The following is a 15,107-nucleotide window of genomic DNA, read 5'->3' as shown; positions in this document are numbered from 1 at the left end:
AGTTCTCAACTCTAACTTCTATTCTTACTACAAGAGCCACACAACCTTAAAGGGACTTATACGCATCATGCCCTGTGGCTATGTCTCATTTGTAAGTTCCCTATACACCGGATGCACTTCTGATAAAGACATTACAGCAAAGTGTGGTTTACTGGACTTGCTTGAACCAGGGACCAAGTTATGGCTGACAAAAGATCCATCATACAGGACCTATTAATGGACAAACATGCCAGTCTTGTCATTCCCCCCTTTTTGGAAAGGAAAGGACAATTTAGTGAGGATGAAGTAAAGTTGACTCATGATATTGCACGATTGAGAATTCATGTGGAAAAGGCCATCATGCGAATTAAAGAGTTTCATGTCTTTGACGGAGTTATCCCTCTCAACCTTGCGTCTTCAATCAACCAAATATGGACTGTATGTGCTATTCTCACAAACTTCCGTGGCCCTTTATTTTGGATATACAAGGTGTTAATCACTGATTACAGCATATGTGTCACTGATGAAGTATTGGAGAGATATACACTACAGGACATGAACTTTCTCTCTTTAAAATTGAACTTTCCAGTTTTCCATTTCTTATAAAAATAATGTGTCTTGACTTCTTTGTTAGAGAATCAGACTTGGTGGTCCCAGGTTGGGGTGATCTCACAATCACTTCTGTTACATAAAGACATCATAAAGCAGGAAAAAAGGACTCACAGTTTAATTTGATAATTACAGTTATGTAATATTATGATTTCATTTGAATTAATGTACAATGATACACTGTCATAATTGTTACTTGTATAACATTTTTGACACTCTGGTGTAAACATAGATTAAGATCATTTGAAATGCAGTTTTTGCCCTAGTCATGAAAATCATGATTCCCAGGTGTCATGGACACGCTTTTGGGAGTCAACTTGAGTATGGAACTTTCAGCAATACATCAACTGTGATTCTTCAAGAACTTAAAATTTGGTTGAGTCCCATGTGTGATTCGACCCCGCACCCTCAGAGTCCGGCACCAAATTGCCAGCACACAAAGTCAGCTGACTAACCCACTCAGCCACCGCGACTTCCACAAAAAATGAAAGTCGGACAACTAGTAGTCTAGCTGCGTACTTTGTTTACCCCTCTGATAAGTGTGAAATGCCTTTCATTTTATTGTTTGTGGAAGTCGCGATGGCTGAGCGGGTTAGCCGACTGACTTTGCGTGCTGGCGATTAGGTGCCTGACTCTGAGGTTGCGGGTTCGAATCACGGATGGGACTCAACCAAAAAAGTACTAGAATTTGAGAAATTAGAGAAAGTGAAATCCCAAATATGATGTATGTTGCATTTGACCAATTTCTAAATGGCATCTTGTAATCAAGGTAAAGCAGGTCGGGTATTCAATCATCACCCAGCCATGAACTGGCAAACAAACTATGTACTTTCTCTACAACGACAAATTACAAGCTTACAAGCTGTACAAGCTTAGATTATCTGAACTTAACTCATTAAGCCCTGGAGCCGCTCCACTGCCCAACACCTGGCACCCCTCGCTGACTGCCTGATTGCTGCGACGAGGCTAATTAGTGCTAATCATGCCTGATTTCCCTGGCAGGTCTCGGATATGACAGGAAACTGTCTAGTCTCACAAACAAGTACTGATTATTTAATTATGTCGTAAAGATGTAAATGGGAAAGAGGCCGATGTGAATACATATATTAATTCAGTCCATACGATGAGAGCGACAGGAGGAATTTGTATATTTGTTCATCTCGTACGTACAAAGACCGCGTAGGTGTTGATAAAAATACAGCACACACTGGCAAAGGGGTATGAGAGACACAGGTAATAAATTACATGAAATGCTGTAATATATGTATTCACATCAGCCTCTTTTCCATTTACATCTTTACGACACAATTAAATAATCAGTACTTGTTTGTGAGACTAGACAGTGTCCTGTCATATCCGAGACCTGCCGCCAGTGTGTGCTGCATTTTTATCGACACCTACACAGACTTTCTACGTACGAGATGAACAAATATACAAATTCCTCCTGTCTCTCTCATCGTATGGACTGAATTAAAATACAATATTTATAATAGAGTTTAAAAAAAGGGAAGAACTTGCATTATAATCGTCTACATTTTTTGCCAATACATTGCTCATGCTTACTGACTATTTCAAGGAAAGTATCAATAGGTGTGTAAGTAACATGGAGCCTATAGAAATTTATAGTTTGTCGCTTTGTTCATCTTAACTTAACGCTGTAAACATACATCACCATTCATACACATACATACTGCATGATACATTTATCATTACTCGATGCTAAACAAAGCTTCCCGTCATGTGATGGGATAAAATATCCCGAATGTAACGCATTATATCTCACTTACTTATTATATTGGCTGATACTTTGACCAGTCGTATCGTGAGAACCTGTCACATAGGAAGAGCAAGGTGATGGGGCGTGGCCTAAATTTCTGAAGAGCACGTTTGGTCACTCAGATTGGATACATTGATTTTTTATTGTATTGTTGACCAGTGGATATGTTGTGTTTTGGTTGTATATTCTAACTATCATGTAACAATTTGTGTATTGTCTGATATCGTATCGCTATCAAGGTTCACCAGACTGCAACCATATGTGCATATACAGTACAGAGAATGAAGCGTACATAGCACCATCAAGTGGGTTGTCCGACAAAATAACAACACATGTTTATTTTACGCTTGTCCCGGGACAGTCCGTTGAATATGGGAGTAGGGGCGTGGCCACGTATAAATTTTACCGGAGACTGTTGTTTCAAGACCAATAGTAGCGCTAAATAATCTTATTACTGTAGTCTGAATGATGATACGCAAGGGTATCAATACCATGACTAATATGCTATCCTGCTTTTACTGATGATGGATCAAAGGAATTCGTTGCTACACGTGATAATTACAGAGAAGTGTCAAGAAACTTTCAATAGCACATAACGTAAGGGATTATGTAAGTGTGCCTTTCTTCACACATGTTTGGAATCTTTGTATGTAAGACATACTTAAACCAAATGATGTCCCACTCATATCATTGTGTGAGATTAAATTGCTCAAAACATCTATGTCAATGGCAGTAAAGACGAATTTACGCACATGCCTAATAATCTATGAAAGAAGCATTTTCGCTGATACATTGCTAGTGTTTACTGAATATTTTAAGGAAAGTACTAATAAGCTAGTCTGTGACTTACATATAACAGATTCACAGTTTGTCGCTTTGGTTCGTCTAGATTTAAAGCAGAAAATATACGTTATCGCACGAACATACATGTATGCATATTGTATACTGCTATTCCTTGCACATACATAAGACAAAGGGTCATGGGGTGGGCGTCATCAAAGTTCCCGAATAGGTCGTTTTGTATCTTAACTGTTCAATATACTCCCAGATTTGTTATCTATGACCAATCGTATCATGAGATACCTGTCACATTGGAAATGACAGGTGATGGGCGTGGGCTAAATTTCTGAAGAGTACGTTCGGTCACTAGACAGCTTGGATACAGATTGACTATTGGTAAGATCGTTGACCAATCGATATGCTATATTTTGGCTTTATCAATTCTAGCCATCATGAAAAGTTTGTGTATCGTGAACATATATAATCGTAAGGATGCCTGAAATGTACACATAGAACTAACAAGCACTTTGACGAGTTTATTTTTCTTTGAAGCGATCAAAGCGCTACAATCCGATTATTTTTACCCCAGATAACCCAATCCAATCATTGAGTAGAGATAGTATTTATTTGCATATACTTTTTGCGCACACTACTTGTACATCAAACATAATGGTTCGCTGAACATTTCAATTTAATCTGCACATTGTTACGAATAACTACCATAATTCAAGTACATGTATTATAGAATGTAAAAAAGTAACACGATACTGATTTATTGTGATGTATACACTTGAAGTTGAATCTCCCCAAATATTTATGAAGATGGACATACTTATATTTGTTTTGAAAGCAAACGATGTTCAGAAGATTGACAATGGGCGTGATTCCACAAAACAGGTTGTCCAATGATGTAACAGCGCATTAGTTTGTTTTACACTTGTCACGGGACAAAAGTTTACCTGGACATGAATTCGGCCAGAGGCTGTTATTTTGAGGTTGAAAGAGGTGTTCACATATCTCATTTAGTGTTGTCTGATTGAATGATTATACGCATTAATTCCGTAACTGATATATTCTCCTCCTTTTATTGACGATGGATCTGATACACGTGATCATTACACAGGATAATATAATTACAGAGATCAAATGCAAATGTTTTTTACACAATGCTTATGTAAATTGCATTGAAAAATCACATTTCAAACAAGCATGAAACAGCTTGAACAAAATACCCTAGTTACCTTTGTATGGTTGATGTGTACTATATATGTATATTATGAGTAGATGCTAGAGTTATCACTTCATATTCGAATATATATTATTGTCAACTTTAAAAATCAATAGTCGCAAATGAATTAGGTCTAAATTAGTAACTTGGTTTATTTCAAATCAACATGAAGATGAGTGTAATACAGTATTGCTATTTATGTCTACGATTCATTATATGGACTATTACAACGAACGAATGAATGATTAAATTTAGAAGAAGGTTTTGTAACCTTGTCACCGTTAATTCAATCAATGTGCAAACATAGTATCTTAGCATTCACTCCCAATGACGAGTAACAAACACGTATCTCCTGTAACAACAACTCATAATCCCTTTTCTCGCAGACATGTGTTCCTTTGCCTGTATAAGCCCCCGACATTGCAAGCAATTGTTATCAAAACACATTAATAGTTCTTCTGATTAACACAGAAAGTGACCTCTCTCGTACAAAAAGCTAATCTTTGATCATTACTGCTAAACTGATTGAAATTATAGGTACAGTACGAATTTAAATGTAAACCCCCAATACGCGGCTCTCGCTGAATGAGAGGTGCTTTTCGTAACCCCCAATATGCGGCTCTCGCTGAATAAGAGGTGCTTTTTATTACCCCCAATAAGCGACTCTCGCTGTGAGAAGCTAATTAATTTGCCGCATATACGCGGCTCTCGGCCTTAATGAGTTAAGGCCCAGCAGCATGGCGGACATAATGACGCGAGCTCTTAATTTTACAGAGTACTTGAGATAATTCGTAAACACTGTTGTAATTTACACAATATACTGTCATTACTGTTCAGTGAAGTCAAAATGTACATTACCATGAAATAGGTAATTTTGATGATGAATGTCAATTGAGAAAATAAAACTTGTCTCAATTACATTAACACTTTGCAATGATTTCTGTACAAGTAGCAAAAGCTTGAAAATAGTACTTGTTTTAGGGATTTGGGGCCAAACACCCCACCCTCACACAAACTATTCAGCCTTGTGAAAATGAATATTTGAGGAAATATTTACCTGAATATTGCATTTTCTTATTTCAGTCTGTAAGTTTATCAACAAATACACCCGAAAATTGGCATATTTTTTTTTACTTCAGTAAATTTGGCAATGTTTCAATGAAGTGGGACTTAAGTAAAATTTGTCTCAAAATGGTGGTAGGGGAAGTTCCGTAAGAAAGTAATTCAGTTTCAGAGAAACTAATCACTGCCAGCACAAATAGCTGGAAGGTGATACTGATAGAAAAATGAATCCAAAGAACATTTCATTTGATGCCATTTGTCATCATCAAAGTAAATTCGTTCCTTGTGAAAATCAAGCTTGCACTTCACAAGACAATCACACCACTTCACGCCTGTTATGGCCATTTTCCCCATTACTTGATAATAATATCTGTGAGTACATTTTAGTTTGAAGGTGCCATCTCTATTTTCTTTCAGAAAATCACACAATGCACAGTTATCTTTAATAGAGCATTTGATCTCCAAGAGTCCATAGCATGGATCGCTGTTTGGATCAAACACCTTGCAGTCAGGCGAGGTACCCAGATGACAAGCACTAGGATTTATTACAAAACCACTGCTAAACACATTGTTCCCAGTCACTTCAGCATACAGCTTAGCTGCATTAGGTTCTTCAGAAATCCCATACTTCATTTGAGCTGTTTGAATGTTTTTGGAACACAGTAGTCTACTTGCAAGTTTTTGATGATCAGCCCTCTGTGCACACACATCTTGAATATCGATGAGGTAAGCCTGTGCCTCCTTACATCATGCCATGTTCTGTTGTGGCTCTGCATATGAGTTGAACTCTCAATTTCTCTGTGACATCAAAAAGAAAGAATAAAGTTAGTAACTTTGAATACTAAAGTGTAAACAATGAAATTATCTCCCTAAATGATTTTCTTTTAAGCTCATAACACGTCAAAGGTACAGTAGTCTTAAGGATTGCAAGGCATCTGACAGCAAACTTTTCACATTTTCAACTTCTCACTGTGGTCATATTCCAAAAATTTGCTTGAGGCTTTTTCTCCAGAAGTGAAAGCCCTACAAGGCTAAAATCCTGTGTACAGGTTCCGTGAGCAATAGGAATGAAATGTGACCCTCTAACCCCACTCTGGGGTCATGCATTGAAACCATATAATATAATTTCAGACTTATAAATAAGTAAAACCCTGGACATGTGGAAACTTTTCAACATTCAAATTTTCACAACTACAGACCCAGTGGTTTTCCCTGGAGTGAATAACTGTCAACTTGTCACACTAGTTAAAGTAGTTCACTCACCTGGTTAGTTCATCAGTAATCCATATAAAGTTTCAGTTTCTCCATGACCCAGCACTGTTGAATAAGTACTCGTCAAATGAGGCAGTGGAAAATCAGGAAAAGCAGGATGACTTGTGTGGTGAATGATGTCTTCTTGTACAGGTATCTTCTTCTGTTGATATGACAGAATGGATCCCACAGGAACAGGACCAAACCGTGAATCTGTTGTCACAATCTGATACGGTTTTAACCGTAGAATCTGTGCATCACTCCCAATGGCAGACAGTTGTTGGATGATTTTGTCACAAAAGTCTTGGTGAGGAATAGGCTGTTGCACTGGACAGTATACTTTTGGTATAACACCTTCAGTTACTTTCTGCTTTCTTTTTCTCATTTTCCTGTCTGTGGAAGGCTTCACCTTGTTAATCTGTATAGAATCTACAGTGCTGGGTTGAATATCATCAGTCCTTTGTGGAATGTTCCACACCTGTGGGCGAGAGGTTCTACTCTGAACAGGAGGGATGCAGGACAACTCCTGCTTTTGAAATTGGCAAATCAAATACAGGAGGGCTAGGCAGTGAGAGCAGTGCCATTTTCCAGCTTTGCATTCACAAGAGCACTTCTTAATTCGAGTTGACCCTTTGGATGACATGGTTACCTAAAATTAGAAAGTGTTTGAATAAATACCCATGGCTCAAAATGTGACCAAAACATTACAACTTTATAATGTAAATATATACTGGTATCTGATGCTTTCCATAATAATGTGACCCGTGAAGGTCCCGGGGTAGAATAGGCCTTCAGCAACCCATGCTTGCCATAAAAGGCGACTATGCTTGTCGTAAGAGGCGACTAACGGGATCGAGTGGTCAGGCTCGCTGACTTGGTTGACACATGTCATCGGTTCCCAATTGCGCAGATCGATGCTCATGATGTTGATCACTGGATTGTCTGGTCCAGACTCGATTATTTACAGACCGCCGCCATATAGCTGGAATATTGCTGAGTGCGGCGTAAAACTAAACTCACTCACTCACTCCATAATAATGTTGATAAGTAGTCCCCCCTCCCCTCAGTTGTAAGCAGCAATATTTACAGAAGCAGGTACAATCGTTCTGCATACAGGCATGTACAAACATCTCTAAGTCATGCTTAGAAATTTTGCTTCATACTTATGAATAGCCAACATTTAAGCCTCACTCCTGCTGTTCTTGTGAAGCATCCATCTTTGCTGGACATGTCCTCTTGATGTGATAGCCATGATGGACTGTCCTTAAGTGTGTGTCACATTTGTCGAGATGAACATGCTGTATTGCAGTGCTTTGGGAAAAAAATCAAATTAATAAAAAAATAATATTAATTTAAATGAAGTCCACAAATATGACAACATGCTAACAATTCAACATATTTACATTTGAATCAACAAGCAATTGGCATGCATTGTGAGATAACCAACATAACATGAAACATTTCAGTTTCTTAATAATTTTTAATGTCAATAAAACTGTTAAGAAACTTCAAATACATTAAGAAAAATACATAAAGCAACACTGGTGTGTAGTATACAAACCATCAGTCTACAAGGGCTGTCATTCTTCCGTAATGCTGGAAAACTTTTTGCCTCTATGCGACACTCCTTGCCTTCTGTCTTCACTGCAAATACAAGAAAGTAATTCTGACATTTAGTGTGCAAAACCTGAGGGGAAAACTAGAAATAAAGAAAGGAAAGATGTTGTTTGTTGATATGCTTAATGATATTTGATGACTTAGGATTTTGCTGTTATTTAGTTGTCACTAATAATTTGTGCACGATTTCCATTATTGTAGAAACGTGCTTACATAGAGACCTAATGATATGTTCAATATATCCAAAATATGCTTAGGAAACAATGTATCTATTTATTCTGATTATTGTTTTCTTTGACCACAATTCCCTAGGTGATATATTCAGGGACTGTTCATAATGCATGGGTGGGGTGGGGTGGGGTGGGGTGGGATGATCAATGTTTTACACATACATGCACGTACGTGGGTTGGGTTTGGGTCATTCACATTGCACATGCTCCTCCATGAAAATAATCACCACCGCCCCCTCTCTAACATCTAGCCATAAATTTTAAACGGTTCCTTACCTTCGTTTCTATACAAATCGTAGCTGCTATAGGCATTTAAATATTAATTATTAACCAGTTGCCCGATGCGCGAAAACAGAAGCATAGGATATTTTCGCAAACTTACCTTCAACATCATGTAAGTACCCCTCAAGATACAAGGAATAACCCTTTCGTCGCTTTCGTTTGGGTATGTTGCTGTCTGTCTATGCCCATTTGTCAACGTATTGTTGAGTTAAAGATGGAACACCACGAAGACACTTTGACCAGGCCAAGCAGGATGGGAATGTTGCTGTCGAAAGGCTTGCGTTCCGAGCCTCGTTTTCGTTGCCAACATGGCCGTGGCGTGAATATGGAGTATTTCCTTGGTTTCCATGGAAACATTTCGGACTTACTCTCAAACTGGAGGGATGGGCTTTGTTTCCAGAACATAACTCAAAAACCGTTCAATATTTTCCCACAAAACTTGGTAGATATATCAGTCAGAACCTAGAGTAATGCCTTTGGCTATTTACAGATTTTGGTGATATGTCATTTTCCCATTTCCCATGGAAACGATTCTGATTTAATCTTAAAATGGTGCGATGGGCTTCGTTTCCGGAGGAGAACACATAAACCGTTTTCTGCAAAACTTGGTAGTTATATCGGTCAGAACCTAAAGTGGTGCCTTTTGCTATTTACAGGTTTTTGCAATTTATTATTTTCTCAGTTTCCAAGGAAATGTTTCGGACTTTGTCTCAAAATGGAGGGATAGGCTTTGTTTCCGGATCACAACTCAGCAAAACTTGGCAGATATTTGACACAGACCACAAAGTGGTGCCTTTGCTATTTACAACGTTTTTGCACTTTCAATTTTCTTGGTTTCCATTGAAACAATATGGACTCAAACTGGAGCACAACTCGAGAAGCATTTCATATCCTTCAACAGATCTTGGCAGATATATGAGACAGATCTTGACATGATGCCTTTTGCTGTTTACAGATATATGGCATTGATATTTTTCATGAATTCCATGGACACAATTCAAACTTGTCCAAAAAGAAGTTACTGTCAGATGAATTGTCCTTTCAGTAGGGATTTGTCATTTTCTGTGGTCTCTGGTTTTAAATTGTTGTGTGATGTCTCTTTGTTATGTATGGATACTGTATCATGGATCCACTCATAACATTGGTAAAAACTAATGCTGTTAAATGGGAAACGAATAAGTGAATGCAGTTTAGCATCAGTGCTGTGTTCAAGAGCTTAAGAGACGAAACTGTCTGATGTCACTTGATCAAACTTTTATCATTACCACTTAACCGCAGCCTTTTGTTATTTGGGGATATATTAGTTATTTTACATTTTCTATGAAAAAACCTAATATGCTTTGTTTATGTGTTTATGAAAGTTTTCTATTGATTTCCCATTTGTTTTAATTCTTTTCAATGTAATTGTTCTCAGAAATCACAAGAAATCTTTTATTTTCCTGAACATTTATTTGGTTTCAGGCATTTGAACAGTGTCCTCCTCATCTGGATGAAATAGATGCTCAGATACATGAGCAACAGGCACGAGCAGACTGTACCTTTCAGGTGGATGAGAGGGTTAGTTTCCTACTACTAGTTTCTAACAGCAGTATTCAGCACTCTCTGTGCCACTATTTATATCGATAGGCTATCGCATCAAACACATGCACCATCAAACACCTTTGTGAGCTTGCTATGTGCCAACAACATACCAAACCTTTGTCATATAGTAAGTGCTTTAGTAGTAATACCTAAATGACTGAAATTTCTCTGTTTGAATGAAAGCCTTTTTATCCCACTGGCATGTAAGGCAGTGGGGTATAGTCAATGCCTCGTCTGTCTGTCCGTCAGCCCATTTTGTTTCTGGAGCATAACTCAAAAACTGTTCATTTTCCTGCAAAACTTGGTAGATATATCAGTCAGAACCTAAAGTAGTGCCTTTTGCTATTTACAGGTTTTGTGATTCATTATTTTCTTGGTTTCCATGATCTTGAAGTGGTGCCTTTTGCTTTTTACAAGATATATGGCATTTATATTTTTCATGATTTGCATGGAAATGTTTCAGACACAGTGTTCACAAATAGTGTCTGACCCTCTGACAAATATGGCAGGTTTGGCAATGGTCAGACAGAAGTCCCCACCCTGCTGGCCCCAGTGTCTGACTGAATATATTGTCTGAAGTTCTTATTTGTCACATGTGACACTTGTTCACTGTTTATAAATTTATGTTTATAATGTTTGTCATCATATAATGTTAATAATTTCAGTGCCATTTATGAGGAATGTTAAATCTGAAATGTGTGTTTAATTTTATTCTGTGGGTCCTGTGAATTTTCAATGGGTCAGACAGACATCTGAAACTTACAGGACCGAATGTCCTGTTATAGTCCATGTGAGGTACAGCTTGAAAATTGAGTTATCAGCACCATTTGAGGTCGCCAAGGTTTGTTGTATTTTTATGGAAGCTCAATACATTTAGTTTAATAAAAAAAACATTATAACAAGCTGGGTGACAAAGCTTACACTTTCCCTGACTTCTAGAATATGGGTACCCAAAAAACGGAAAACCTCGTCCGCAACATGATTTTCAGAGCACTACAACCAATAGAATTCCCATGCAGTAGTTATTAAGAAATCATTTCTAAAAAAGATTTAACGGATGTTAAATAATCATATTTAGTGAGGATATTTAGACTTATTTCCTGTATTTCCTGTAATAAGTGCCGGGATTTCCAGATCCATCACTTGGTGCGCTAGTGGGAGTAATTAATTGTTAGTGAGAATTTACCCCCTGTGCTTATTAGAGAAAATATTATACATGCTTACATAACATGAAAGCAAGAAAGGCTTGGTAATACACCAGCTCAATGACATTATATGAATATCGAATACTGAGATTGATGCCATATCTTTCAGTGGAAAGAAGTTCAAATTACTGAGAATAATCTGTAAGCATTTGATACTTTTGATTAAAACAAATCCATTTTCAGAGAGAATGATACCAAATATCAACATGAAAGTAGATCACCTATTATCATGGGGGGGCTGCAGGATCACTTGTACATCCACTCACAATTATACAGTCACTTCTGTTACTGGGCAAACTCCTCGTCACTTTTGCTGTCTTCTCCTGAAAAAGGATGGCCTTCTTCATTATCTTCTTCATAATGTTTTGAGGCAGAGAACAATCCCTATGACATGGACATGAAATCAGTTCCAGGACACTTTCAGGTGCAGAACTTCCATCCATTCAGTCAAAAATAAGACTTCCATTTTGAAGTTTCCATCATGACCAGTTGGTAATGGCATTACTGATATCTGCGCAGGACTGTTCCTCCATATGGTGCTTTGGTAGTTGGCTCTTTGAATGTGTTTCTGAAGGGCATCAGCATATGGCAGTTGTTGGGGCTCAATCTTTTCTTTTCTGCTAACGATCATTTCATACCTGAGTTTGTTCACCTTCTTTGTGTTAGTCTTGGCTGAATACAAGAGGCAAGTGAACTCCTCCAGCTGACTCTGAAGATAATTTGATAATTGTATATCACTTCCAAGTTCTTTGAATGTGCCTTGCCAAAGCAGGTCACTTCTTATGAGTTTCATAGCTGATAGTTTTCCCTGGCCAGCAAATGCGTTAACTGAGTCACATCCTGTGAAGGCATGTAGCCCGTCCAGTATGCATGCTTGGTGATATTGAGTAATGTCGTTAACGACTGGAATGGTCCAGCTTTCTTGTCTGAACCATCATAAGCATTGTGCCAAAAATGTTTGCGGTTGTCTGCAGCTTAATTTCTCTTCCATTTGTTTTCATTTTTCTTGAATTGCAGATTGAAAACTTAAAGTTTTCAAGTTTTGCTTTGAACGTTTCTCAAAGACATTCTCTCTTTCTTGAAATCATCATAAGCATCTGCCCCTGGTATTTGTGCTCTCATTAGATCCTTTGTGACATCAGATGGAGCTAAAGTTGCACTAGCAGTGTTGATTAGCCCAAGATCTTGATGTACATCAAAAGGATTTACCATCTCTTCTATGACATGCACCAGTTTGGAAACTGCCTGTTCATCCTTTTGATTTTTTGTTTTCTGCAACTCTCTGTGACTGAATGATCTTGATGTAAGTCCAAGCATACTTCTGAACAGGTGCATATATTCTGCTATAAGGTAAAATCATTTGACTGGACCTGACTTGTGGTGCTGAAGCGGCAAGTACCTCCTGCATTTTGAGTGTCTTTCTTCACAGTTTCTTCAGTTGTTTGATCCACAGGAATTCTTCCAAAGGTGTTCTTGTCTGCTAACTGAACAGCAATTCTTCCTTCTTTAAATTGACTGTAGACATCAGGATGCATTGACGGCAACAGTGACATTTCAGGAAAGTGGGCAGTCAGGTATCTGGCATAGATGATTCTGTAATCAGAAAAACACCAAGGGGTCATTTGAAGACATCTGTAGCTCCAAGTCACCTCTCGAGATTCTCGAGTCAAGACCCAGCATAACACCTGCAACCATATCCACGTAGCTCATCCAAAATGCAGACAGATCATTATTCCCCTCCCTCAGAAATGACAAATACTTGTTGAAATCTTCAATCAGTTGGGTCACAGAACAATCTTGTATAGTTGCACTGAAAGACTCTTGATCAATATTTCACTGAGATGGTTTACAAATGTCAAGACCAGTGAGTGCGATGGGTATCCCTTCCTGATAGTTTGTGTTTAGCCAGGGAATGAAGCCTTTCCAAGCAAGACGAAGAGGTGCTGCCATCATATACTTGTGAACTCTGACTCCTCTGTTGTAATGACATCCATCCATGGTGGCTGACACAGACAGAGCCTTGTGCAAGTGTTCCAGCTTCTATGAGGATATCTCTTAAGCCTGCATCATCCTGAAAGCGTTAACCAAGTATGGATAGAAAGTTCATAATTGTATGAAAGGTTCCCATGTGTAGTATGACATACTTGAACTTTTCCTTATTCTTCCAAACTATCTCAGTTGCCTTTGCATACAAAGCTTGATCAAATACAATGACAATGTTTTGAAGGTAGAGACAATCTTTGATGGCCAGGTAGCGGGAGAGAATCTCAGTAACAGTTGACATGTCAGTGGCAGGAGTGTTGATTGTTGGAAGGTAAGTAACTTCATCAGGGACAACAGGATGTTCATTCGTTGTCATGATCTTGAAGTCAGTCCAGCTTGTGACAACCTGATTAGGTGAATCTCCAAGCCTCCATATCATCCAGATTAATGTATTGTCCAGTGCTTCCCTAGAAACCTCTTCTCTTCTGTTGTCTTCATCTTGCAGAACAACAGGGGGCCCTGTTGCCCTGCCAGCATTGCAGACAGACTTGTAGTTGGTGCTCAAGGATGTCAATGCTTCTTCTTCCTGATTTTGATTTTGTTGTTGTGGGAGAGGCTAAGGTCTCAAGTCCAAGAACCAGGGGTTGTACACAAGTATCATTCACATGGTGAGTGATACCAGCACCAGTCAATGTTTCCTCTAGCCTGTCAATATTATTCCAAGACAAAGTAGTAAAGACATGTGGCTTCATAGGTTCCCAGAGTCCCATCTTCTGTGATACCCTGACAGTTTTGAGAGTGCTAGCTATGTTTCATTCTTCTCCATGGTGGTGTAGGAAATCCCATGTCCAAGTCTGTTGCAAGCATGGATGATGCTTGGATTCTTCACAGCATTTGGCAGCAAGATGTGTTTATGTGGGGTTATTGCCCCACAGCTCACAGCATAAACCATGTCTTGACTTAATGAATCAATGAGACACTCAGAACACTGCGACATAGAACTTGGTGATGGTTCTCCAGTGAAAATTGAGCAAAAGAATGTTTTCATAAGTGATGGGATCTTGAACATTTCTTTCATTTTGTGAAGAATAAATGGCCACATACTTGGTGAATGATACAGTTTTATTGCATTTCTCAGATAGTTAGCTGCTTTTACCAACTGTAAGTCTGAGTTTTCTGAAGAAAGTTTTGCGATCTCAGCTAGGTCTTCCTCTCAAGTTTTGATTTTCTGTTACGAGCTTTTCTCTACTCAGTTTATCTGGGAAAACAGAACTTTTACTGTGTTGGAGATGGTGAACCGCAAGCTGACTCAAATTCTTGTTGCAGCTTCCACTTGATGTGCTTTCTTGTCGTTTGCCTGATATGTAGAACACTTAACTCTCTTATCTTGCTCGAGACAAAATGTGTCATATCTGTTAGAGGCACTACTATCAAATTCAAACATATCTCTCCTGATAGAGTGGAATAAATGATCCAGAGCAGTTTCTTCAGCTTCTTTGTAATTCCTATCTTCCTGGTCTTCA

At 38.4% G+C, this 15,107-nt stretch overlaps 1 protein-coding gene across 1 annotated transcript in view; it reads left to right on the top strand.

The window, feature by feature from the left end:
- LOC137278141 (structural maintenance of chromosomes protein 5-like) overlaps window positions 1-15,107 on the top strand; it is a 428,573-nt gene that overhangs the window by 351,981 nt on the left and 61,485 nt on the right. The window contains exon 21 of the mRNA XM_067810312.1: window positions 10,277-10,372. Within this exon, the coding sequence (XP_067666413.1) occupies window positions 10,277-10,372 (96 nt within the window). The remainder of the gene's footprint in view (window positions 1-10,276; window positions 10,373-15,107) is intronic.

The sequence above is a fragment of the Haliotis asinina genome, chromosome 3 (assembly GCF_037392515.1).
Source record: "Haliotis asinina isolate JCU_RB_2024 chromosome 3, JCU_Hal_asi_v2, whole genome shotgun sequence".
NCBI classification, from domain to species: Eukaryota; Metazoa; Mollusca; class Gastropoda; order Lepetellida; family Haliotidae; genus Haliotis; species Haliotis asinina.
The sequence above is the reverse complement of the archived record's forward strand: the minus strand, read 5'-3'. Positions and strand labels throughout refer to the sequence as shown.